Source organism: Lactuca sativa, chromosome 8 (genome assembly GCF_002870075.4).
Source record: "Lactuca sativa cultivar Salinas chromosome 8, Lsat_Salinas_v11, whole genome shotgun sequence".
NCBI classification, from domain to species: Eukaryota; Viridiplantae; Streptophyta; class Magnoliopsida; order Asterales; family Asteraceae; genus Lactuca; species Lactuca sativa.
In genome coordinates, this window is record NC_056630.2 from 205,534,113 (window position 1) to 205,560,321 (window position 26,209).

The 26,209-nt window shown below is 45.3% G+C and overlaps 1 protein-coding gene across 1 annotated transcript; it reads right to left on the minus strand.

The window, feature by feature from the left end:
- Positions 1-3,848: 3,848 nt before the first annotated feature.
- LOC111915292 (putative late blight resistance protein homolog R1A-10) lies at positions 3,849-6,782 on the minus strand. Its single transcript, XM_023910962.3, has one exon. It carries the CDS (start codon positions 6,695-6,697, stop codon positions 4,040-4,042), a length of 2,658 nt encoding a protein of 885 aa, XP_023766730.1. The 5' UTR covers positions 6,698-6,782; the 3' UTR covers positions 3,849-4,039.
- Positions 6,783-26,209: the final 19,427 nt, after the last annotated feature.

The following is a 26,209-nucleotide window of genomic DNA, read 5'->3' on the forward strand; positions in this document are numbered from 1 at the left end:
ATTCGGACCATTCTCTCACACTCCCAAGTCCCTTCCCACTTCTGGCACTACGCTCTTTCCCATGCTACCTATCTGCTCAACATTCTTCCATCCAAAGTGCTTTCTTACGACACACCCACTCATAAACTTTACCATCGTCATCCCTCATACTCTCACCTAAGGGTTTTCGGTTGCCTTTGCTACCCTCTCCTAAGCTCTACAACCATTCATAAACTTCAACCTCACTCCCATCCTTGTGTCTTCCTCGGTTACCCACCCGACCACCGTGGGTACATGTGTTTCGATACATCTAAACAGAAAATCATTACATCTCGCCATGTCATTTTTGACGAACATTATTTTCCATTTCAGTGTTCCTCTCCTTTACATCCTAACTACTCTATATTCACCAATGAATCACATCACCCTCTAACGTGGCTTAGTTCTCCCACCGGTACTACTCCAATATCAACCCCCACCCAACAACACCACCAGCCCCTTCAAGACTTCCCACACCTCCCATACAATTCACCTATAGCCGGTGCCCCAAACAACCTGGACATTCATACACCACAGAAACCACCAACACCACCGAACCCATCCAAGAAACCACTAACACCACAGAAACCACCAACACCACCGAACCCATCCTAGAAACCACCAACACCACAGAAACCACCAACACCAACGAACCCATCATCACCTCCAATATTCCTACCCGTACTATAAAAACCCATAGCATGTCCGACATCTCCAAACCTAAATGTAACCTTAACCTCCATGCCTCCACTCTTATCTCTCCCATTCCCAAAAACCCAACCGAAGCCTTGAACAATTTGGATTGGAAGAACGCCATGCTTGATGAATTACGGGCACTTATCGAAAATAAGACATGGGAGCTTGTACCACGACATCCTCACATGAACATTGTCCGAAGTATGTGGATTTTTCGCCACAAAATGAAATCTGATGGTACATTGGAAAGATATAAGGCACGGTTAGTTTGTGATGGAAGGTCTCAACATGTAGGCGTGGATTGTGGAGAGACATTTAGTCCGGTGGTCAAGCCAGCAACCATCAGAACCGTGCTTACCATTGCTCTCTCTCAATCTTGGCCAATTCACCAGTTAGATGTCAAAAACGCGTTTCTTCACGGGCATTTGGATGAAACAGTTTATATGCATCAACCAATGGGCTTTTGCGACACACAATTTCCCAACCATGTATGTCTCTTAAAGAAGTCCCTGTATGGTCTAAAACAAGCCCCGAGAGCGTGGTATCAAAGGTTCGCTGAATATGCCTTCCAAATTGGGTTCCATCATAGTCGCTCCGATCATTCGCTATTCATCTACCGACATGGAGGTGATACCGCCTACCTACTGTTATACATGGATGATATTCTTCTTGTCACATCCTCCGATTCTCTACGAAATAAATTAATGGGTCTCCTTGCCAAGGAGTTTGCAATGAAAGACCTTGGGCCCTTAAGTTTTTTTCTGGGTATTGCAGTCACACACCAATCTGCAGGTTCGATGTTCCTTTCACAACAAAAATATGCTGTGGAAATTCTAAAAAGAGCAGGCTTCGAAAATTGCAAACCTCTTCCAACACCGGTCGACTCATCAGGAAAAATTAGCACCAAAACCGGCGAACTTTTGGAGAATCCGACAGAATTTCGGCAGCTAGCAGGGGCCCTTCAATATCTCACTTTTACATGCCCGGACATTAGCTATGCAGTTCAACAAATTTGCATGCACATGCATGCCCCTCGAGTTCCCCATTTCACGACTCTAAAAAGAATACTTCGATACATTTGTGGCACAATAGATCATGGCTTAACTCTTACCGGCTCCAACACTACATCGCTTTTATCCTACACCGATGCTGATTGGGCGGGCTGTCCCGACACCCGGCGTTCGACATCTGGATACTGCATCTTTATGGGAAACAATCTCCTTTCTTGGTCCTCCAAACGGCAGACCACTATTTCTAGATCGAGCGCCGAAGCCGAATACCGAGGGGTTGCAAACGTTGTCTCGGAATCTTGTTGGCTACGAAATCTTTTATGTGAGTTACATCATCCCCCTCGCAAAGCAACCATTGTCTACTGTGATAACGTGAGTGCTGTTTATTTGTCAACCAATCCGGTTCAACATCAACGCACTAAACACATAGAAATCGACATCCATTTCGTTCGGGAAAAAGTAGCTAGGGGTGAAGTTCGAGTCTTTCATGTGCCATCACGATTTCAAATTGCCGACATCTTCACAAAGGGACTCCCACGCGTTCTGTTCGATGACTTCAAATCCAGTCTCAACATCCGGCCACCTACCGTTTCGACTGTGGGGGTGTATTAGCCATATATTTTATATTAGTTGTATATTTTGTATAATGCTGAAATTATTTTGTAAATATTTTCCTAACTTAGATTAGGTCAACTATTCTTGTATTATAAACACCATTGAGATTGGGGAATAAGACACGGAAGATTTTATCAACTTTCAATTTCATACCCCAAAGCATTAACAAACACAATATATTTATACACAACCTCAATCAAAGACCCAACATTAACTTTCTTTTTACGGAGTTTGGCTCTAGTATTATCTTTACACACGAAAGAAAGTGATTATAGGCAACAACATCTCTTGAAGTTGATTTTGTACAAACAGGTGAATGAAATCTAACCCCACTGAATCGTGGTGGCTTAGCGATCACTGAGCTATTAGAAACCGAAGCCACTTTGTCAGATTCTGACAGCCTTCCTGTTCTGTTTTCTTGATGGCCATCAGTTATCCCCTCCCCCTCTTTATTGACAGCCAGATCAGCATGATAATGAGCTGCCACAACAGCCACATCGGTAGCATCAGGGGATGCCACATCAGCAGAAGCACGAGCTGCCACATTGCATCCGACATCAGCGAATTTAGAGAGTACTGCTTCACCCTCTTTGCTTTGTGTACTCTGGTTCACTATAAATTTTCTCCACACACCCTCCTTGAAATCTCCTTCTTCATGCTTCATTTATTATTACTTACACATTAGTCAAAAATGTCGGGTATGAACTCTTCCATTTCAATTTATTCATCTACCTCTTCGTTACTATCCTGTCATCATCCTCATCATCTAAATCGTTCATTTATTTATTAACTCAATTTGCGAATCATCCTCTTCTTTTTTTTATTGTGGAAATCCAAGAAGATATTTCTTGAACATTAATCAAATACTGTTTTCTTTTAATATTAACCAAGACTTGATCGCATATTAATGAAGTGATTCATGACTTTACACAAAACCGACCATAATTCAAATATTCATTTAAGTCTTCGTCCATGAACCTTACTACACCATATAAAGATGTATTTTTTGAACAAAGATGAAGTCCATTTTCCTAGTGGTAAAACTCATCAATTTCCAGCCACACTATTCTTTCCTTTTCCACAAACATTTTCAACACTATGGGGATATCTTTGAACACAGTTTTCATTCTTCCATATTGCTAAAATTTGATACACGCTTCAACAGTTTGGACAAACCTGACCTTTGTTACATGAGTTGCCTAACTTCCGTTTTGAATAAAAAATTTCAGTAATTTAAAAAGTGTTGAAAATGAAATTCCATTCAGTGTTTCCTAATTCCTGTGACATCATGTTTCTGCATATCAAAGAGTAGCATTCATGATTTAGAGAAAAAAAAAAGAACAATATCTTGCATTGATACCAAGTTTATCAACACAAGAACAAATGTCATCTATATGACTATATGATGGAAAGAAGCATGCAGTCAGCAATAATAAACTCACAGCTAACTGAAACATGTGCTCCAGGGATGCTTAACTCATTTAATCGGAGTAAATCTTTTCCCTCATACAAGACAAATAATGCCAGGTTGCCTTAACTCCACTAAGAAATTTTGACCACATAAGAGAAAAAAGCAAATTAAACAATACCAAATTTTGGGTAAAGAATATCAACAGACACTATACTAGGTAGCAAACACACAAACTAATAATGTACTAAACATTCATGGTGTCAGTTGTGACTCCACAAGTAAATATTATTTAATGTTCATGATTGGGTACACAAGAGGGAATATTCCTTCCATCAACTTTGATCTTCAGTTCATAGTTTCCTGCATCATCTTGCTCGTGTCGTATTTTTTGAAGGGATTCAAGAAGAGAAGCGCCACAATTCAAAACAACAATAAACTCAAGTGTTGAGATGTCCCCTAATTCAAGGGGTATCTCTTCAAGATCAATACAATTCGAAACCTCTAATCGTTCAAGATGTGGAAAATTGATGCTTGAGACTTCCCATGTTTTGATATTTAACTCTTCAAGTCTCAAGGCTTTTAGTTGTTGAAACTGCCCCTCACCTGTTTCCCACAGTGTTCCCTCGAAGCCATTGTCTTTTATTACAAGAAACTCAAGATTAGGTAATGACTGAATGATAGTCATGTTGCTCCACGGTAGACCACACCTTACAAGTGTAAGTACTTTCAGTGTTTCAGGGAACCTAATAATGTGATTCTTTCCCAAGTTTTGTTCACCTCTGAGAAGTTCTGGCTCAACTGATCTCCTTCTGCTGTAGCCCGACCCAACTAACATCAATACTTGAAGGTAACGGAGTACTTCAAAGTCATTTTCCTCATCAGAGTAAAGAATAGATGTAAGATCCTTGATCCCAGGAAAACATTTCTGAAAATTATCCACCCCATTTCCCAACACCACATTTGTAATAACTTCTAATTTCATTGGTTTTCCAATAGAAGGAAGATATAGATTTGTGTTACTGGCTAAATGTCTCAGATTCACCAAATTTGATATGTTACTCGGTAAAACCATAGAACTAGAACTTGTTCTAACAACGAGGGTTTGAAGGTTCCATAAATTGCATATTGATGGTGGGAATAATGACAGCCAAATTTCTAGGAACCTTAAGTGAACTAGTAATGCTAAACCAGGGGGAAAATCAATCAGTATACATTTTTGTAGACTTAACACCCTAAGAAGTGCAAAGGAACTGCAAAACTTTGAGATATTATCAGTTAAGGTTGTTTTCCTATGATAGCACAAAAACGATCTAATACTTGGGGTGGGCGGATGAGATAGAGTCATAATGTCGATTTCTTGATTTGTGAACACACGGCGTTGCTTATGGGTGGTAATTATCTCACAATGATGATTAGATGGTGGCCAGTCTATTTTCAGGAAAAATCTTTCTTCTTTTCCTTTTTCCACACATAGCTGCCTCACAAGATCATGGACTTTACAAAGTTCAACATCACCCGAAATATACCATTTTTCTACAATTAGAAGATTTCTGTCAACTAGATCCATCAGGTAACCCTTGGCAATTTCCTCCAAGCTTCGACTTCCATCTTCTTGTATAAATCCCTCAGCCATCCATAAACAAATCAACAATGGTGAATAGATCTGAGAGTCTTCTAAAAACCCTCCCAGATAGAGAAAGCAGTCTTTCAAGTGAAAAGGTAGATGGTGGTAACTTAATGCTATTGTTTCCAGACATCCTTTCTCATCACTAGCAATATACGAATGGACACTGCAAGATATTTTTAGCCATATATCTTTCCTCCTTGGTTCTTTTGCTAGAACTCCTGCCATCACAACAACAGAAAGTGGCAATCCATAACAGTTTTTTGCAATTTGCATTCCAGGAGCAATCAACCATTTGGGACATTCGTTTCCTTGGAACACCTTTTCACACAGCAACTTCCAACTTTCTTCTTCAGTCAAATGTTGTAAATGATGAATGAGTCCATGTGATTTTGCATGCGAAGCAACTTCGGTGAGGCGACTAGTAAGCAGAATTCGACTTCCAGTGTTATCATCAGGGAAAAATAATTTCAGCTTATCCCATGCCTCTTTACTCCAGATGTCATCAATGACAATCATATATCTCTTACCCATTAGGCTTTTATGCAACATTGCACGAAGTTGATAGTCCGTTGCTTTTTCAAGCTCTAATTGATCATCTATGGATGTCAGAACTTGAATCAACAGATCCCGCTTGTCAAATATTTGTGAAACAGTGACCCATCCACGGACATAAAAATGATGAACAACAAAAGGATCAGTGAAGACTTTGTTAGCAAGGGTAGTCTTACCTATTCCACCCATACCAACAATAGATAGCACATCCAACTTCTTTCCATCTTCAACAAGTTTGTCCCGTATTATCTCAGCATCACGATTGAACCCCACAATGACTTTTTCCAATAATTTCTTTGAACCCCTTGAATTTCTAGTGTGGGAAGTTCCAGCCGATTGCAGTCTGTCAGTTCTCAGAGAAGAGTCCATCTTCATGTTATCGATGTTAATGTTCATGAACTCTATCTTGATAGACTCGATTGATCTCATAACAACCTCAAGGTGGAGAGAGGGGTGAAAGACATCAGATCTAGGGAAATATCCGTTATTTCTACAGTGGACAGTGGTTAGAAATATATCGACGATACCTTCTGCTTCTTCAGCTGCAACTTTGAATCTTCTCTTCAGTTTTCTCACTTTTTCAAAGCTGTGTAGATCTTGGTCTTCGTGGTTGAAAAGGATTTGGATCATGAAGCCAAGCTCTTCATAAAGATGTTGGAATTGAGGCCTTTCACTTAAGATTGATGGATTGTTGATCACTGGAATATCATTGGAGTATATCAGCTGCTTCAACTTTCCCATTAACATCTGGATATCTGCGTATGCCATCTTGTTTATTCCGATCTTTGAAGAACAGTAGAAGGTTGGTTGGTTTTATCTTTCTTTGTACATTAGTTGGGTTCACGGTTGCAAAATGGGGTTATGGTCCCACCAATTCACCAAATCTGAAATAGTCCAAAGTGTCATTTTTATAACTTTAATTATTATTTTTCGAATAAAATGCAGAAATAGGCCATATGCGACTGTTATGTTGTCGTTTTATTCCAGTCCAAAATGAATTTCTTTCAAAATATCATTGGTTTACCTTTTTGTTTGGATATATACTAGTGTTTTGTTTTTTGCTTTTATCAAATTTAACGGGCCCACCCACAGTCAACACCACACCCATGACCCACCTAATTCTCATCCCCTCCCCATCTTGGCCTTCTTCTTCGTCAGTGAAAATAACCCACTCCCTTCTCTTTCTCTGTGCCCTGTGGTTGCGTTTTTGAATACAGAACAAATGTTGGAATTATGGAGATGAATATTAACCCAAAACTGGAATCATCGAAATACAGTCAAAGGGTTCACATATACTAGGACCGTCCTCAATTGGTTTTGAACACAGTTGGTCATAGACCACATCACTGGCACAAAAGTCGCCCACCAGTTGTTCCTCATTATAAAATCAATCAAAACCAAGAACGGACCTGGGAAAAATTGGATCACAAAACCTTCTTTGATGTTTACCAAAGGAAGAGGAAGGGAGGATTCTGAACCTGCAAATCAACAAACTCATCAATCTCCGAAACATAAATCAAACCCAAAACAAAACAATAAACTTGATTTACATGTAAAATTGAACTCGTTTGCATATAGGAACAACTGGACAAATGATTTGGAACTGCATGTTTAGTATATCTTCAAAAATTAACTCGGACCGTTCCATGTTTAATACTTACATGCTTCCACATTGATATGTGGTTTTGTTGCAAATTTAATCCATGCCAGATTTGAAATGACCATAATGATCTTGTTTATTTATTTTCCATATAATGTTGACTTATTTATTGTTATTAATTATATTTAGAAAAATATAGTCCATCCCCTTGTCCATTGTTGGAGAATCGTCGGCCATCATCACCGAAGCACCACTAACCAACATTTTCATTGTTCGAAACCATAGTCTCTCTCCTCTTCCTTCTCCGATCGGATACATTTTCTTCTCCGATCAACTGATACTCCCTTGTTTCAAATCTATGATCTCCTCCACCTTACCGTAAACCAACATCCTCCACAGGGGCGGAACACGAGCATTAGAATAGGAGGGGCCGGAGTATATCTCTTCTGATAAATGAAAGTTTTTTTTCCCACTTGTCAATCTTTTATAATTTTGATACTTGTCATTTTATGGTATTATTAAAGTAAATATTATCCACTTGTCAATTTTTGGTTTGTTTCAATTTTTAAAATTAAAGTCATATATTTATATATGTAAAGTATTAAATATAATATATATAAAATTAAATTTCAATGAATATTTTTCTTTCTTTCTTATTTTAAAATTTTACATAAAAAATATTTACTACTTATATTTTAATGTTTATTTTTTTTAAATTAACTCGTATAATATACGGGTCTCACACCTAGTTAACAATATATAACGCATATTGAAAATAAATTAATTTGTATGACAAATTATAATTTAAATAAAATTTATTAATGATAAGATAATTAAAATGTAGTTTTTTTTTATGAATATGAGAAAAAAAATATTTTATAATTGTTTTTTGAAAGTCTTTATATTATAATTTTTTATTCTAGCAAAACCTATTAATTTGCTTATGTTTTTGTTTATCTCCAAAGAATTTAATAATCAAAAAGATGAGTACATCAAAATTAAAAAGCATGAATTATTTATTAAATCACATATCAAGACGATTACAACCTCAACATACACAAACTTAATAACTCTCATAGTTTATTTATTTCCAAACATTCATAATCTAAAAGACAATCCAATAAAAACAAATTCAAAATAAGTAAATAAGTAAATATATTAATTGAATATGTATATGTTTGGGAAGGTACTAGGCAAACAATCATGGCTTTCTTATGTTCCCAACGTTTTTTTGCCTTTATGACAGCACACGGAAAGAAAAAAATAATAGCTTTAAAATAGAAGCAAGAAATATCAATTTCATATAAAAAAATATACCGTAAAAGATAGAAATATCAATTTCATATAAAAAATATACCGTAAAAGATAGAAAAATATCGACGATTTTTGAAATATGTTCGGATCGATTTCCGGTAGTTGTTTAGATCGATTTCGGCCTCCATCATCACATGTATGATGTCATGGGAGATGGAGAGGACGTGTGTTAGCCGCTGCCAAAACTATAGCCCAACAATGGTATGTTTCTAGTAGCCTTTGCTATGCTTGAGTCAGAGAATACAAAATCATGGACTTGGTTTCTCAAGTCACTAGAAAAAGCGATAGGTACACCTAATGGTCTTGTTATCACCTCTAACACGCAAAAGGGTTGGAAGTAGCTATTACTCAAGTTTATCCTAATATTGAGCATCGAGAATCCATAAGACATTTATGTAGCAACTTCGAGAAACATTTTCGAGGTAACTTTTTCATGAGCAAGCTATGGGATGCTACAAATACGTACTCTATTGGTAAGCATGATGGATTTCTAAAAGAAATTGCTAGTAAACGTGAAGATGCAATTTCATATTTGAATGAGCACCATAAAAAGATATGGAGTAGAAACAAGTTTAACACGCTTGTCAAGCGTGATTACATTACCAACAATATTTCAGAAACTTTTAACTCTTGGGTAGCTGACATGTTATAAACCATTGCTAGATCTCCTTGATGTAATTAGAGAAAAGCTTATAGAACGATTTGACAATAAAAGGAGTAAGGTGAAAATGGAAAGGTTCAATAGTTCCAAAAGCAAGGTGTAACACCCAAGATTTTGAAAGCCAAGAATATAAAGGAAACCCTAAATTTAGGAGGGACTCGGCGAGTCCTAGGAGGAACTCGGCGAGTCCTAGGAGGAACTCGGCGAGTCCGAGCGGGATCCGAGTCGAGGATTAAGTGACCAACTCGGCGAGTCGGCCAAGGCGACTCGGCGAGTAGGGTCTGTGCGAGGAAAACCCTAAATCTGGGGCTTGGAGCCTATTTAATCGCCTCATTCTTCTTCCTAGGGCTCCTTTACTGTCTCTCACACCCAGAATGTCGCACCCTAAGCCCCCATTGTGCTCATTCAAGCTTTTGGCCATTTTTGAGTGATTTAAAGGAAGAAGAAGAAGTGGGAATCTTGAAGCATCAAGGAGTGGCTTTGGATCCGAAGTTTGGGGATCATTTCAGAGCATTTGAAGGTATTAATTCGTTTCTCTCCTCCAGATTTTCCTTGGTTATGAGTTTTGGGGCTTTTAAGCCATGTTTAAGATCAATCTCGAGTTTGAGGTCCAGATTTGAGGTTGCTATCTCAGATCCATGCTTGTTGTGGTTTAGAATCCCGTAAAGTATCAGTCATGGAGTGGATTATGGAGCCTCTTGGTCTTAAACCCTAGTTTATGGTGCATTTTGCCTAGATCTCCTTCTCTACACGTAAAGTTTGCAACTTTACGTGAGGAGTAGGCTTGGGAAGGGTAGATCTATGGTTTGGAGTCCCTGCATGCCTTGAAAGTTCTCTGCATGTTTGTGGAACCGAATAGACTCGGCGAGTCCTTCGAGTGGACTCGACGAGTAGCTTGAAGATGAGGAGGAACTCGACGAGTGGGATGAACAGCTCGTCGAGTCGGTTGAAGATGTACATGAACTCGGCGAGTTGGATGAACAACTCGGCGAGTTGGTTGGAGTTTGCCTTGTGCTTTGCGAGTCTGTTCTTGGACTCGACGAGTCAGGTCGCGTGGTCCCAAACCCTTCGAGTTAAGACTCGAGTCAGCGAGTCGAGCCAGGACTCAGTGAGTTGATCAGGTCAGGATTTGAGAGTCGGTAGACTCGGCGAGTCAGGGGCTGACTCGGCGAGTCAAGTCGCGGTTGGAAGGACTTTGAGCATAAGAACTCGGCGAGTCAGTAGGTGGACTCGGCGAGTAGGGTTGACCTGGAAGGTTGACTTTGACCTGGACTAGGGTTGACTTGGTTGACTGTCGTGGGTCAGTTATACTAAGTGTTGCATTGATATTGATAGCTCGGGAAGCTAGTAGAGCCGGAGTTCAGTGAGTGGTCAGGCAGCAACTAGTGGGATCATCAGCAAGTTCAGCCAGTGCATGTGAGTTTCCCTTTGTATGAATGGGTCTACGGCCACAATGTCGGCCCATGTAGTTATGAGTAGAAGGCCCGGGGGTAAGCCCTAGGCACAGCATGCTAGTATGATATTCGGACGAGGTCCAATGATAGAGGTCGGGTGCCCAAGGAGTGGTGTATGTGATAGTTTATACATGTTATATGTGTGATACTTGTATGTGCCTGGTAGGGAGGTGAGTGGGGGCGAGGTCCCCGTATCTCACCAATAGCAGAGTGTGGATGGTGTTCCACATCTCAGTAGTAGCAGTCCAGGGGCGAGGCCCAAGTTAGGAGAGGAGTGGGGATGGGCGGGGCCTGTATCTCACTATCAGCAGGAGTATGGACGAGGTTCCAGGACTCATCAGTAGCAGGACTCGGGCGGGGCCCAGAGATAGGCGAGGCCTTAGAGCAAGAGCTGTTAGTATATGTTTAGCTTATGTGATGTTATGTGATATATGTATGTGCTCTTATATGTTAGTGGGCGGGGCCCTGTGACAGGCGAGGCCTGAGTGAAACAGATCTGTATCCGAGCGGGGCTCGAAGCCAGGCGGGGCCTGGAGCGGCGGGGCCGTTGTAGCGGGCGAGGCCCGAAGTAGGGGGTGAGGCCCCGGATAGCGGGCGTGGCCCAGTATGTGTAGTATATGGTTATGCATGGTATGTGGTAAGGTGGGGAACTCACTAAGCTTCATGCTTACGGTTTTCAGTTTTGTTTTCAGGTACTTTCGGTAGCGGAGGGAGGAGCTGGGGGTGATCGCATGGCACACACCATAGATTAGTCAGCCTGGGAATGTTTACTCTGATAATGATCATGTGTTTTGAAAACTTATACTCAAATTATGTTTTGGAATGATGAATTTGTTTGGGGTAATGTTTTATTAAAAGAAATTTTTGGTCTTAAATTTTGGGTCGTTACAAGTTGGTATCAGAGCCTTGGTTTGAGGGATTCGGGCATACTCTCGGGTGTGCCTGAACTCAAACTGAGGGGTCGGATAAAAATTTTTCAAAAGCGAAAAGACAGTTTTGTAAAAAGAATTTTTAGAATGAAAAACAGTTTTCGAAAAGCAAAAGGAATTTAGAAAGAAAAGAACTTTGAAAAGAGAAAAGAGGTGTGGTGCATGCAATCAACCGAGCTCAAGTAAGTACCCCAAAATACCCATACAAGTTTATGTTATGATTATCATTTGGTAGAACAGCATGCTAGAATAGGACTAATGATCTAGGGATGATGCCTTATGTGCCTATTATTTGTGCTTTTGAGCTGCATAGTAGTGCTGAGTAGACAGTAGTAGGATAGCATGTTTAGGTTATGCCTGAGTTATGAGTTTGTGTTGCGTGATAGTTCAGATTCTTGATATGAGGATATGATTGCTTGGGTATTTTATGGTTAGATTTTCCCTTGTTCGAATGCTGCTTGCTTTGTGCATTGTGGGATTCTGAGTGATGGGAGTTAGCCATTAGGTGAATACAACACGTCACATGAGATCAGGGTTGAATAATCTCAGAGTGTTGGATTTGTTCCTATTGCGCAACTCTCGTTTGAGTCCAACCGTTGTAGGGACGAGTCTTTTACTTGAAGGATTATCTGAGCCTCGTCGCATGTGATGGTATCCAGGTGATGGCTAATTGGCATCACAAGGAGACCTTCAGCAGCTGAGGACTGGTTTGAGATGAGTCAGAGGTTTCCCTAGGGTAAGCCTAGGATGAGATAGTGCTGGGAGCGGTATTAGTGGATAAGGGACCTGGTGGAGTCAAAGAAATTCCTGAGGAAAGTACGGATAGATGTGGAAGGTAGTATGGGCCCGTACTACTGAAAGCAGAGGATCCGTACTCGATTCGGGAAGGGTCGAGACAAGACCGGGAACCTGGTAGGGTATGTTTGGTCTCGCATCAGTGATGAGTATTCTGATAGTGGTTGTGGTATATTTTCAGCATGGTGACATTGCGAGAGAGACCAGCGGGCGAGTCAGTCACCGGAGAGGGATCAGGCTCGGATTCAGGGGCCGAGCAGCTCGAGGAGCGGATGAGAGAGTTGATATCAGCTGAGGTTACGCGCATTATTCTAGCTCAGACTCCTGTGATCTTTGGCACGGTCAAGGAGGGTATACTGGAGATCTTGGATGAGAGGTTGGGATCCTTCCGTACTGAGATGATGGCATTGATGGGAGCGCGTACCTTGACATTTCGAGAGTTCAGAGCATGCGGGGCACCAGATTATCATGGGGCTAGGGACCCCATCGCTAGCATCAGATGGTTGGCTGATGTTGCCAATGCTTTTCGTTCGAGCAAGTGTCCCGAGGGGGACAAGGTCAGACTCGCTTCCTGTCTTCTGAAGGACAGAGCGAGGGATTGGTGGGAGGAGATTGGTCATGCCTTGGGGGATGATGCCGCATTGGACGCGATGACTTGGAGCGATTTCTCGGCCAGGTTCAGGGCGGAGTTTTCACCGATGATTAAGGTGCAGCAGCTGGCACGAGAGTTTCAGGATTTGACGCAGACTACTGAGACTGTGGCGGAGATCACCACCAAGTTCAGGGAGAGGGCTCTTCTTGTACCGCAGTATGTTGCGGATGAGGAGATGAAGAAGGCCCGATATCATGAGATGTTGAGGGATGACATCAGGGAGTTCGTGAGCAGATCCAGATGTAAGACGCTGGAAGATATGATTTCTTGGGCTAGAGAAAGGGAGATTGATTTGGAGCAAATCCGGAAGAGGAAGTCGGATGAGGTCCAGGTAGCTGCGGGTTCGGGCAAAAGGCCCAAGGGATCGGATTCGAGATCGAGGGATCATCAGGACCGCAGTCGGTGCGAAAAGTGTGGTAGGGCGCACGGGGGCGCGTGCAGGAGTGGTAGCGGTGGTGAGTCTGGCTGTTTCAAGTGCGGTCGGACTAGTCATTTCAGCAAGGATTGCACTGTTACCGCCGCGCAGGGATCAAACTTGATATGTTTTCATTACAAACAGTGGGGCCACAAGAAGGCCCAGTGCCCCAGTTTGTCTTCGGCAGGACAGGTGATGGCACCCGCCCCTGCAACCTTGAGGATCACGGATGGCCGTCAGAGCCGGGTAGAGGCACCTGCAGCAGGGAGCAGGGCTTTTCAGATGACGACCGTGGAGGCGTGAGCATCGCCGGATGTTGCAGGTATGCAATTTCCATTTGCAGTTATTTTATTTTGTGCATGATTATATTGTTATGGTTCTGCATCATCATCGGTATGAGTATTTTATTTATGTGCGGTTGATTATGGTCGAGTTATACCGAGTATTTTATTTATGTGCGGTTGATTATGATCGAGTTATATGCCATCTGCATACCTTGGATATTTGTATGGTAGTTGGGGGTTGTGCTCTATTGGAGAAGGTTGCGTAGGATGTAGTAGCTGTAGCATGCTTGGAAGGGATTTGGTATGTCTCGCTATATCAGGGTCGTGTAGTGTCAGAGATGGATTGGTTAGATCCCTAGCTATGGTAGGCTTGGGTTCCTCAGCAGATTGATTATGGTATGGTAGCAAGGATTGGGATTTTCTCTGTGAGCATTGAGCAACAAGGGGTAAGCAGGATCGAAGTGGGGGAGAATCCTCCGAGTAAGCCAGGGTAGGAGCACGCAGACCCAGAAGGAGTGCGCGACCTCCGAGAAGGAAGGGAAGTAGTTCAGCGTTCGATGGATTGAGGATTTTAAGGTTGGGAGTTTGAGAAACTCCCCATCAGCTAGAGCGTGTGTCGGTAATGGTTAGTTCGTGGTTGGGAATTCAGGTTGTGGATCGTCGTGTGTCTCGAGGGAGTCGGAATGAGGATCTTGAGAGCTAATGGCACATGGGTGCCTTCGTATTAGCAGTCAGTAGTGGAAGTGTTGTAAGACTACGGGGCAGCCGTATCATTCACTAGCAGTCAGCAATGGATGGTGACGTAGGCTATGGGTAAGCTGTAGCATTCCCTAGTCGCTTCGTTAGCGGAGTTGGGGCGAGGCCCTCATTTTCTAGTGATCAGATAGGGATCAGGATGGGTAGTGGTTGAGAATGATAGGGAGTTGCCTGTATAGCCCTAGCAAGGTGAGACCTTGGGAGAGGCCGCTCCAGGATATAGTTGGGTGAGACCCATGGGCGAGGCCCGAGCGAGAGTGAATAGACTAGTGGGACTAGAAGGATAGAGACGGGTGGGACCCATGGGCGAGGCCCGTGAGTTTTAGCAGCGCAGGTGGGACCTGGTAGGGACCTTAGTGTCAAGATAGGGGATCAGGGATCCCAGGTTTGTAGTGCCTGGATGGCAGATTTGATTGAGCCGTTAGGTGGTCGAGGTTTCTTTGGAAGTCGCTGAGAGCGACTAGTGATGGAGTTGGGTCTAGCTACCGATGGGATCCGGTAATCCAGATGTTGATTGGTTGGTAGGGACCAGAGTGGTCTCAGTTCATCCGGGAGGCAGATGAGTCGAGGGGTACTCGACACCAAGATATGTCAAGAGAGGAGTGTCAGTGGTTACTGGTGGTGATGACCCGTATTGAATTTAGCGGAAATAATGGAATGGTGAAGATAGGATCTTCACGGTGTCAGAGGAAATAGTTGTTTTTAGAGCATCGCCTTGGGAAGGCAAGGGAATCGCGTGAGGAAAGAAGGGGGTGAACCCCTATAGGTTCGGTTGCAGTACTCTGAAAGTACGAGAAAGATTGTCGGCTGAGTAAGTTGTGTTTCCAGAATGTTCAGGTTTGGGGTTGACCCGAGATGATTATCCGCAAGGGTTGATGCTAGTCAAAATGATCAGGAGAAAGACCAGCGAAGGTGGGCAGCTGGTGTTGGAACAATTGGTGGGGTATTGGAGGCAGATAGCTGGTGGTGGGCCATGGTAAACTTCGAGGACGAAGTTTAGTTTAAGTGGGGGAGAGTTGTAACACCCAAGATTTTGAAAGCCAAGAATGTAAAGGAAACCCTAAATTTAGGAGGGACTCGGCGAGTCCAAGGAGGAACTCGGCGAGTCCGAGCGGGATCCGAGTCGAGGATTAAGTGACCAACTCGGCGAGTCGGCCAAGGCGACTCGACGAGTAGGGTCTGTGCGAGGAAAACCCTAAATCCGGGGCTTGGAGCCTATTTAATCGCCTCATTCTTCTTCCTAGGGCTCCTTTACTGTCTCTCACACCCAGAACGCCGCACCCTAAGCCCCCATTGTGCTCATTCAAGCTTTTGGCCATTTTTGAGTGATTTAAAGGAAGAAGAAGAAGTGGGAATCTTGAAGCATCAAGGAGTGGCTTTGGATCCAAAGTGTGGGGATCATTTCAGAGCATTTGAAGGTATTAATTCGTTTCTCTCCTCCAGATTTTCCTTGGTTATGAGTTTTGGGGCTTTTAAGCCATGTTTAAGATCAATCTCGAGTTTGAGGTCCAGATCTGAGGTTGCTACCTCAGATCCATGCTTGTTGTGGTTTAGAATCCCGTAAAGTATCAGTCATGGAGTGGATTATGGAGCCTCTTGGTCTTAAACCCTAGTTTATGGTGCATTTTGCCTAGATCTCCTTCTCTACACGTAAAGTTTGCAACTTTACGTGAGGAGTAGGCTTGGGAAGGGTAGATCTATGGTTTGGAGTCCCTGCATGCCTTGAAAGTTCTCTGCATGTTTGTGGAACCGAATAGACTCGGCGAGTAGCTTGAAGATGAGGAGGAACTCGACGAGTGGGATGAACAGCTCGTCGAGTCGGTTGAAGATGTGCATGAACTCGGCGAGTTGGTTGGAGTTTGCCTTGTGCTTGGCGGGTCTGTTCTTGGACTCGACGAGTCAGGTCGCGTGGTCCCAAACCCTTCGAGTTAAGACTCAATGTAGCACCTGGTTCCTGGTACGTAAATGTTATTTGAGTATTTCCTTTCTTTTAGCCTTGGACTCGGCGAGTCATAGGTCCGACTCGCCGAGTGGATGCGGGACCCGGGACACGTTTAAGTTGGCGACTCGGCGAGTCATAGCTGTTGGATGAAACCCTAAGTTTCAGGGGTTTGCACCCTATTTAAAGGACTTATTAGCCCCAAGTCGGCCCCCATTGACCCTTAAAGCCCTGTATCTCTCGTTCTAAGCTATTCTTTGAGAGTTTGAGGTTAGTGTGTGTGTGTTTTTGAAGGTTTGGAAGGAGGAAGGAAGTAGATCCAGAAGAAGGGAAGCCATCCAGGCATTATTTGTGTTCTTCCAGCAGTTCCTTTGAGGTATAACCCGTTTTCCCCTTGATTCTATGCTTAAAACTTCATTTGGGTCCTTCTTGGTCAAATCCCCAAGCTTGTATGTGCATTGTATGTCGTAATAAGATGTTTGGCCTCTGGATCTAGGCAAGATTGAGCTCCAGGAGCTCAGATATGTTAGCTTTATGGCCCCATGTTGCTTGTGAGCCCTAGATCTACCCTTTTGAGACATTTTGAGCCGTAAAATCCATATTGGTGAATATCCACACGTAAAGTTGGAAACTTTACGTGTGATTAGTGTCCTAGAAGTCCAGATCTGTGAATGGCATGGACTGGAATCGAGCAAATCTGTGTATTTAGTGGATGCATGGCAACGACTCGGCGAGTCTGTTCGCGAGTCTCCGAGTTTGTCCCCTTTTCGTAGTGTCGAGTGAGCAGTGAGTCACGGGGTGTGACTCAGTGATTCGGAAGCTTAACTCATCTATGGAGGTACTCGGCGAGTCAATGCCCTGACTCGGCGAGTTCAAGGCAATCTCCTTAGATCAAGAACAGACTCGGCGAGTTGTTCATACAACTCGGCGAGTCTCAGCATAAGTGTTCTTCGGATGAAGATTGACTCGACGAGTTGTTCATACAACTCGGCGAGTCTTAGCATCAGTGTTCATCGGATGAAGATGAACTCGACGAGTTGTTCATACAACTCGGCGAGTAGGATGAAGGACTTGAATATTGGTTAAGAAGGTAAACCCGTCGAGTCGTCGCCTAACTCGACGGGTAGGATCGGGATTCAGGGCAGTCGTTTGGATAGGGACTCGGCGAGTTGGAAAGCCAACTCGGCGAGTCGGGTCAACTGAAAGTTGACTCTGACTTTGACTTAGGGCATGGTCAGGGGTAAAATGGTCTTTTTACCCAAAGGTCAGTGCGCAGTGTTTGATTGGGTATATTGTGGGAATTGCAGCCGGAGGATTTCCGAAGCAGCAGCAGCAGCAGCAGTAGGCAGTCAGTTCCCGATCAGATCAGCAGCTACTTCGAGGTGAGTTACCTTCCAGTAGCGGTGGGTCTAAGGCCACAACGTCGACCCACCAGTAGGAGACATATGGTAGATGATTGTCTTTGTGATATCATCTAGGTTTACTACTACCTGATATGTTATATGCTAGCATGATACGTTGTATGCGATAGTAGTCGAGTTCGGTTGTTAGAACCGAAGGGTAGTCAGACACCCCAGATACGTCTGACAGTATATGATGATATGTTTGCATGCTGGCTTGTTATGTTATATGCGATAGAGGTAGTATGAGGGGACCAGTCCCTGTGGTCGGTTGTTAGGACCGACGGGTAGTCAACACCCCATAATGGCTTGACATGGGTAGTCAGCACCCCAGAATGGCTTGACATGGGTAGTCAGCACCCCAGAATGGCTTGACACGGGTAGGACGGCACCCCAGAATGGCCGTACCGGGTAGTCAGGCACCCCAGAATAGCCTGGCAGTATGTATGTTACGTGTTTGTTTGGTATGTGGTACGACGGGGGAACTCACTAAGCTTTGTGCTTACAGTCTTCAGTTTTGGTTTCAGGTACCTCCTCAGCTAGGGGAAAGGAGCCGGCGCGGTAGCAGCATGTCACACACACACACTCTCCGGTTTCCGCATTTACGAGCTTCACTGGGATTTGTACTCTGATATTTTGATTGAATGTATGAATTGGCTTTTAGACATGGTTCACTTGTGTTATGATTTGATCAGACAATGTTTTTAGCTTTTAATATTTTCTAAAGTAATGTTTTTAAAACGAAATTTTTGGTCATGAAAATTGGGTCGTTACAAGTTGGTATCAGAGCCCTAGTTTGAGGGATTCGGACACACCTTCGGGAGTGTCTGAACTCAAATCGAGGGATTAAAAGATTTTCTAAAAGAAAATGTTTTCTAAAATTGAGAAAAGAGTCTTGAGAAAGAACGAAGTGTGTGATGTGCGCGACCGGCCGAGCTCAAGTAAGTATCCCCAAAGTACCCATACAAGTTTATGTTATGTTTATCAGTTTTTGTAGAACAGCATGCTAGAATAGGACTAAGGATCTAGGAGTGATGCCTTATGTGCCTGCTTAATGTGTTTCAGTTGTATGAGAACTTGCATGCTAGTTATTGAGTAGATAGTAAGTAGGATAGCCTGATTAGGTTATGCCTGGTAGTATGAGCTTAGCACTTTATGCTAGCTCAATTCCTGATAGTAGATAGAGTTAATTGAGATTGTTACCCTTATCTGAATGTTGCTTGCTTCGTGCTACGTGGGGCTCTGAATAATGGGAGTTAGCCATTAGGCGAATGCGTCACGTCACATGTGATCAGGGTTGAATAATCTTAGAGTGTCGGATTTGATCCTACTGCGCAGCTCTTGTTTGAGTCCAACCGTTGTAGGGACGAGTCGGGTACTCGAAGGATTATCTGAGCCTCGTCACATGTGATGGTATTCGGGTAATGGCTAATTGGCATTACAAGGAGGCCTGCAGCAGCTGAGGATTGGTTAGAGTGGAACTAGAGATTTCCCTAGGGCAAGCCTAGGATGAGTATAGCAGTAATCAGCAGCAGTGAAAGGGATCTGGTGGAGTCGAGGCATTCCTTGAAGAAGGTATGGATAGATGTGGAAGGTAGTATGGGCCCGTACTACTGAAAGCAGAGGATCTGTACCCGAACCAAGGATGGCCAAGATAAGACCAGGGAACTTGTAAGTAGATGTGATCCCTCAGGGAGTATCAGTATCACTAATGATTGTTGTGATGTATTGCAGAATGGTGGTGCTTCGATCGAGGCCGGTAGATGGCGGTTCAGGAGAGGGGTCAGGTTCGGGATCAGGTTCCGAGCCGGTTGATGAGGGACTATGCGAGTTCATCGCGTCAGAGATTACCAGGGGTATCATTGAGTCGACTCCCATTATCTTTGGGTCGATCAAGGAAGGGATCATCGAGTTGATGGAGGATCGCCTCAGGGCGTTCAGGAGCGACATGGCATCTGGCCAGTCGGGATCTCGCACACTGTCCTTTAAGGACTTCAGGGGCAGTGGTGCGCCGGATTTCCATGGGGTGAAAGACCCCATTGCTGCCAGGCGATGGATTGCAGACATCGAGTCTGCCCAGTTGACTAGCTTCTGCCCCGAGGGGTTGAAGGTGAGGTATGCAGCAGGATGTTTACGGGATCGAGCCCGGGATTGGTGGGAGTCAGTGGGTGACTCGTTGGGAGCCTCAGCTATCGAGGCTATGACCTGGTCGGACTTTGTGACCAGGTTCAGGGCAGAGTTTGCGCCGGCGGTCGAGCTTCAGCAGCTGGCCAGGGAGTTTCTTGACATGAGACAGACGACGGAGACTGTGGCGGAGATCACCGCCAAGTTCCGGGAGAGGGCTTTGTTGGTGCCCCAGTATGCCGGTGACGAGGACATGAGGAGGACTCGTTACCATGATATGCTACGAGCTGACATCCGGGAGCATGTTAGCTTTTCGGCTTGCCCTACCTTGGACTCTATGATTGCCAGGGCGAGGGAGAGGGAGATAGATTTGGAGCACATCCAGAAATGGAAATTGGAGGAGGGACAGGCAGGAGGGGCTTCGGGGAAGAAGCCCAAGGGATCAGATGGTAGGCCGAAAGGCCAGTCAGGACCGAGCCGCTGCAGGAAATGCGGCAGGCCGCACGAGGGGGCGTGCAGGATGGGATCATCAGGCTGCTACAAGTGCGGCAAGTCCGGGCACATCAGCAGGGATTGCACTGCTCCGGCAGCAGTTATTCAGACATCAGAGTTGTTGTGTTTTCACTGCAACCAGAGGGGCCACAAGAAGGCCAATTGCCCCCAGTTGATAGTTTCAGCGCCAGTGAAGGCGCCAGCTCCAGCGACCCTGCGGATCACGGATGGCCGGCAGGGCAAGTCAGAGGCTCCAGTGGTGAGGAGCCGAGCATTTCAGCTGACTACCGAGGAGGCACGCGCCGCACCCGATGTGGTGACGGGTATGATTCTTTCCCTCTATCTTATTTTTATAATGTTATGTTATTGATATGTGCTCTGTATGTATGCGTATGCATTAGGATCGTTCCATGTGAACGGCCTCCCAGTTCATGGTGTTATTTGATTCGGGTGCGTCCCGTTCATTCGTTTCCCTTGCGCTTAGCAAGAAGTTTCATGAGCCATCAGGCGAGTTAGATTGCCCTTTGGAGGTGGAGATTGCTGATGATCGATTGGTGCGAGCATCGATGGTATTTCGAGATTGCGTGCTGCGTTTGTTCGAGGAGCGCTATTTGGTAGATTTGGTTCCCATACCGTTGCGTGGGAACAAGGTGATTATAGGCATGGATTGGCTGAGCCCTAATGGGGCTGTGATAGATTGCGCGCAGCAGCTAGTGCGGGTCAGGACCCCAAGTGGGGGAGAGTTAGTGATTCATGGAGAGAGGCCCCAGTGTGGACCCTATGTATGTTCAGCAGCGAGGGCTAGGCGCTATCTTCAGCAGGGATGCGCAGGATATGTCGCGTATGTGATGGATACCCGGAAGGCGGGTAAGCCGACAGTGAGCGAGGTTCTGGTGGTCCAAGACTTTGCAGATGTTTTCCCAGAGGAGCTTCCTGGGATACCTCCGGAGCGATAGGTGGAGTTCAGGATTGACCTTGTTCCTGGTGCGGCTCCGATAGCCAAGGCACCGTATCGGTTGGCTCCTCCCGAGATGCAGGAGTTGTCTACGCAGCTGCAGGAGCTGCTAGACAAGGGGTTTATTCGTCCGAGCAATTTGCCCTGGGGAGCCCCGATTCTGTTTGTGAAGAAGAAGGACGGGTCGCATCGGATGTGTATAGATTATCGGGAGCTGAACAAGGTAACAGTGAAGAACTGTTACCCGCTTCCGAGGATTGATGACCTCTTTGACCAGCTTCAGGGAGCATCTTGGTTCTCCAAGATTGATTTGCGTTCGGGTTATCATCAGATGAGGGTCAGGGAGGAGGATATGCAGAAGACCGCGTTTCGGACGCGTTATGGCCATTATGAGTTCGTGGTGATGCCGTTTGGACTCACCAATGCTCCTGCCGCGTTCATGGACCTCATGAACCGCGTATGCAGACCGATGCTGGACCGGTCTGTGATAGTCTTTATCGATGATATCTTGGTTTATTCCAAGACTCGGGAGGAACATGAGGAGCATCTGAGAGAGGTGTTAGAGACCCTGAGGAGGGAGAGCTTGTATGCCAAGTTCTCCAAGTGTGAGTTTTGGTTGCGCGAGGTGCAATTTCTAGGACACCTCGTCAACCAGAACGGGATTCTGGTCGATCCGGCCAAGGTCGAGGCCGTGATGAGGTGGGAGGTTCCGAAGTCTCCATCTGAGATTCAGATTTTCCTGGGATTGGTAGGCTACTATCGGAGATTTATCCAGGATTTCTCCAAGATAGTCGTGCCCCTGACACGGCTGACGAAGAAATTCGTGGTCTTTCGGTGGGGGCCCGAGCAGCAGGCTGCATTTGAGACGCTGAGGCAGAGATTGTGTGAGGCGCCGATCTTAGCCCTGCCAGAGGGCGTAGAGGATTTTGTGGTTTATTGTGATGCATCCATTTCTGGGTTGGGCGCGGTACTGATGCAGAGGGGGCATGTCATTGCCTACGCTTCGAGGCAGCTCAAGCCTCACGAGGCGAACTATCCGACGCACGATTTGGAGTTGGGGGCGGTGGTCTTTGCCCTCAAGATTTGGCGGCATTACCTCTACGGGGTTCGATGTACCATCTACACGGACCACAAGAGTTTGAGGTACCTCATGGATCAGCCGAATCTGAACATGAGGCAGCGTCGATGGTTGGACGTGGTGAAGGATTATGATTGTGAGATCCTTTACCACCCGGGGAAGGCCAATGTGGTGGCCGATGCGCTTAGCCGCAAGGCGGCGCCGATCAGGGACGTTTGCATGAGGATGACCGTGGTGACTCCCCTGTTGGAGCAGATTCGGGAGGCTCAACAGGAGGCTATCAAGGAGGAGCATCGGAAGAGCGAGCGTGTGGTGGGTCAGGTTTCCTCCTTTGATTATGATAGTCGAGGACTTTTGACACTACACCGTAGGGTGTGGGTGCCGTATCACGGAGGCGTGCGCCAGATTTTGATGGAGGAGGCGCACAAGTCCCGATTCTCTATTCATCCCGGGGCAACGAAGATGTATAGGGATCTTCGTCTAGACTATTGATGGCCCTGCATGAAGCGGGATGTGGCATGGTATGTCAAGCGATGTTTGACCTGCAGGAAGTCAAGGCCGAACATCAGAGACCGCATGGCAAGATGCAGCCGTTGGATATTCCACTGTGGAAATGGGAAGATATCACGATGGATTTTATCACGAAGCTTCCCAGGACCGCACGTGGAGTGGATTCGATTTGGGTCATCGTAGATAGATTGACCAAGAGTGCCCACTTTATTCCGATTCAGGAGAGCATATCGGCCGAGAAATTGGCCGACATCTATATCAGAGAGATTGTGGCACGGCATGGGGTGCCAGTATCGGTGATCTCGGACAGGGATGTGCGTTTTACTTCCAAGTTTTGGAAGAGATTCCATGACGAGTTGGGCACTCGTCTGCATTTTAGCACTGCCTTTCACCCGCAGACGGATGGGCAGAGCGAGAGGACCATCCAGACTCTGGAGGATATGCTGCGGGCGTGCGTGCTAGATTTCGGTGGTAGCTGGGATACCTATCTTTCCCTGGCCAAGTTCTCCTACAACAACAGCTATCACGCGAGTATCGACCGCCCTCCCTTTGAGATGTTGTACGGGCGGAGGTGTAGGACCCCGATATGCTGGGGTGAAGTTGGCCAGAGGGTCATGGGGAGCACCGAAGTGGTGCTCAAGACGATCGAGAGGATCCAGCAGGTCCGGAGCAGGCTTCAGACTGCTCAGAGTCGGCAGAAAAGTTATGCCGACAAGCGTCGATCCGATTTGGAGTTCCAGGTCGGGGATATGGTTCTCCTGAAGGTGTCGCCGTGGAAAGGCGTCATTCGATTCAGGAAGCGGGGCAAGTTGGGCCCGCGATTCATCGGACAGTTCAGGGTCGTAGCCCGGGTGGGCAAGGTAGCGTATAGGCTGGATCTGCCAGCCGAGCTTAGCCAGATCCACAGCACTTTCCATGTTTCTCAGTTGCGAAAGTGCCTAGTGGATGATTCTGCAGTAGTACCTTTGGAGGATATTCAGGTTGATGACAGCCTGAATTATATTGAGCGCCCAATCGCAATCCTCGATAGGAAGTCGAAGGATTTGAGGAACAAGAAGGTGGAGCTAGTGAAGGTTCAATGGCAGCACCGCAAGGGTTCGGAATGGACTTGGGAGCTGGTGGACAAGATGATGGAGCATTATCCCGAGCTGTTTCAGGATCGAGCAGCAGACTTCGAGGACGAAGTCTAAAATAAGTGGGGGAGATTTGTAGCACCCGGTTCCTGGTATGTAAATGTTATTTGAGTATTTCCTTTCTTTTAGCCTTGGACTCGGCGAGTCATAGGTCCGACTCGCCGAGTGGATGCGGGACCCGGGACACGTTTAAGTTGGCGACTCGGCGAGTCATAGCTGTTGGATGAAACCCTAAGTTTCAGGGGTTTGCACCCTATTTAAAGGACTTATTAGCCCCAAGTCGGCCCCCATTGACCCTTAAAGCCCTGTATCTCTCGTTCTAAGCTATTCTTTGAGAGTTTGAGGTTAGTGTGTGTGTTTTTGAAGGTTTGGAAGGAGGAAGGAAGTAGATCCAGAAGAAGGGAAGCCATCCAGGCATTATTTGTGTTCTTCCAGCAGTTCCTTTGAGGTATAACCCGTTTTCCCCTTGATTCTATGCTTAAAACTTCATTTGGGTCCTTCTTGGTCAAATCCCCAAGCTTGTATGTGCATTGTATGTCGTAATAAGATGTTTGGCCTCTGGATCTAGGCAAGATTGAGCTCCAGGAGCTCAGATATGTTAGCTTTATGGCCCCATGTTGCTTGTTAGCCCTAGATCTACCCTTTTGAGACATTTTGAGCCCTAAAATCCATATTGGTGAATATCCACACGTAAAGTTGGAAACTTTACGTGTGATTAGTGTCCTAGAAGTCCAGATCTGTGAATGGCATGGACTGGAATCGAGCAAATCTGTGTATTTAGTGGATGCATGGCAACGACTCGGCGAGTCGTTCATATGACTCGGCGAGTCTGTTCGCGAGTCTCCGAGTTTGTCCCCTTTTCGTAGTGTCGAGTGAGCAGTGAGTCACGGGGTGTGACTCAGTGAGTCGGAAGCTTAACTCATCTATGGAGGTACTCGGCGAGTCAATGCCCTGAATCGGCGAGTTCAAGGCAATCTCCTTAGATCAAGAACAGACTCGGCGAGTTGTTCATACAACTCGGCGAGTCTCAGCATAAGTGTTCTTCGGATGAAGATGGACTCGACGAGTTGTTCATACAACTCGGCGAGTATTAGCATCAGTGTTCATCGGATGAAGATGAACTCGACGAGTTGTTCATACAACTCGGCGAGTAGGATGAAGGACTTGAATATTGGTTAAGAAGGTAAACCCGTCGAGTCGTTGCCTAACTCGACGGGTAGGATCGGGATTCAGGGCAGTCGTTTGGATAGGGACTCGGCGAGTTGGAAAGCCAACTCGGCAAGTCGGGTCAACTGAAAGTTGACTCTGACTTTGACTTAGGGCATGGTCAGGGGTAAAATGGTCTTTTTACCCAAAGGTCAGTGTGCAGTGTTTGATTGGGTATATTGTGGGAATTGCAGCCGGAGGATTTCCGGAGCAGCAGCAGTAGGCAGTCAGTTCCCGATCAGATCAACAGCTACTTCGAGGTGAGTTACCTTCCAGTAGCGGTGGGTCTAAGGCCACAACGCCGACCCACCAGTAGGAGACGTATGGTAGATGATTGTCTTTGTGATATCATCTAGGTTTACTACTACCTGATATGTTATATGCTAGCATGATACGTTGTATGCGATAGTAGTCGAGTTCGGTTGTTAGGACCGAAGGGTAGTCAGACACCCCAGATACGTCTGACAGTATATGATGATATGTTTGCATGCTGGCTTGTTATGTTATATGCGATAGAGGTAGTATGAGGGGACCAGTCCTTGTGGTCGGTTGTTAGGACCGACGGGTAGTCAGCACCCCAGAA

Bases quoted from the DNA above. Each gene is read 5' to 3' on its own strand.
- LOC111915292 (XM_023910962.3), bottom strand. From the start codon at position 6,697: ATGGCATACGCAGATATCCAGATGTTAATGGGAAAGTTGAAGCAGCTG.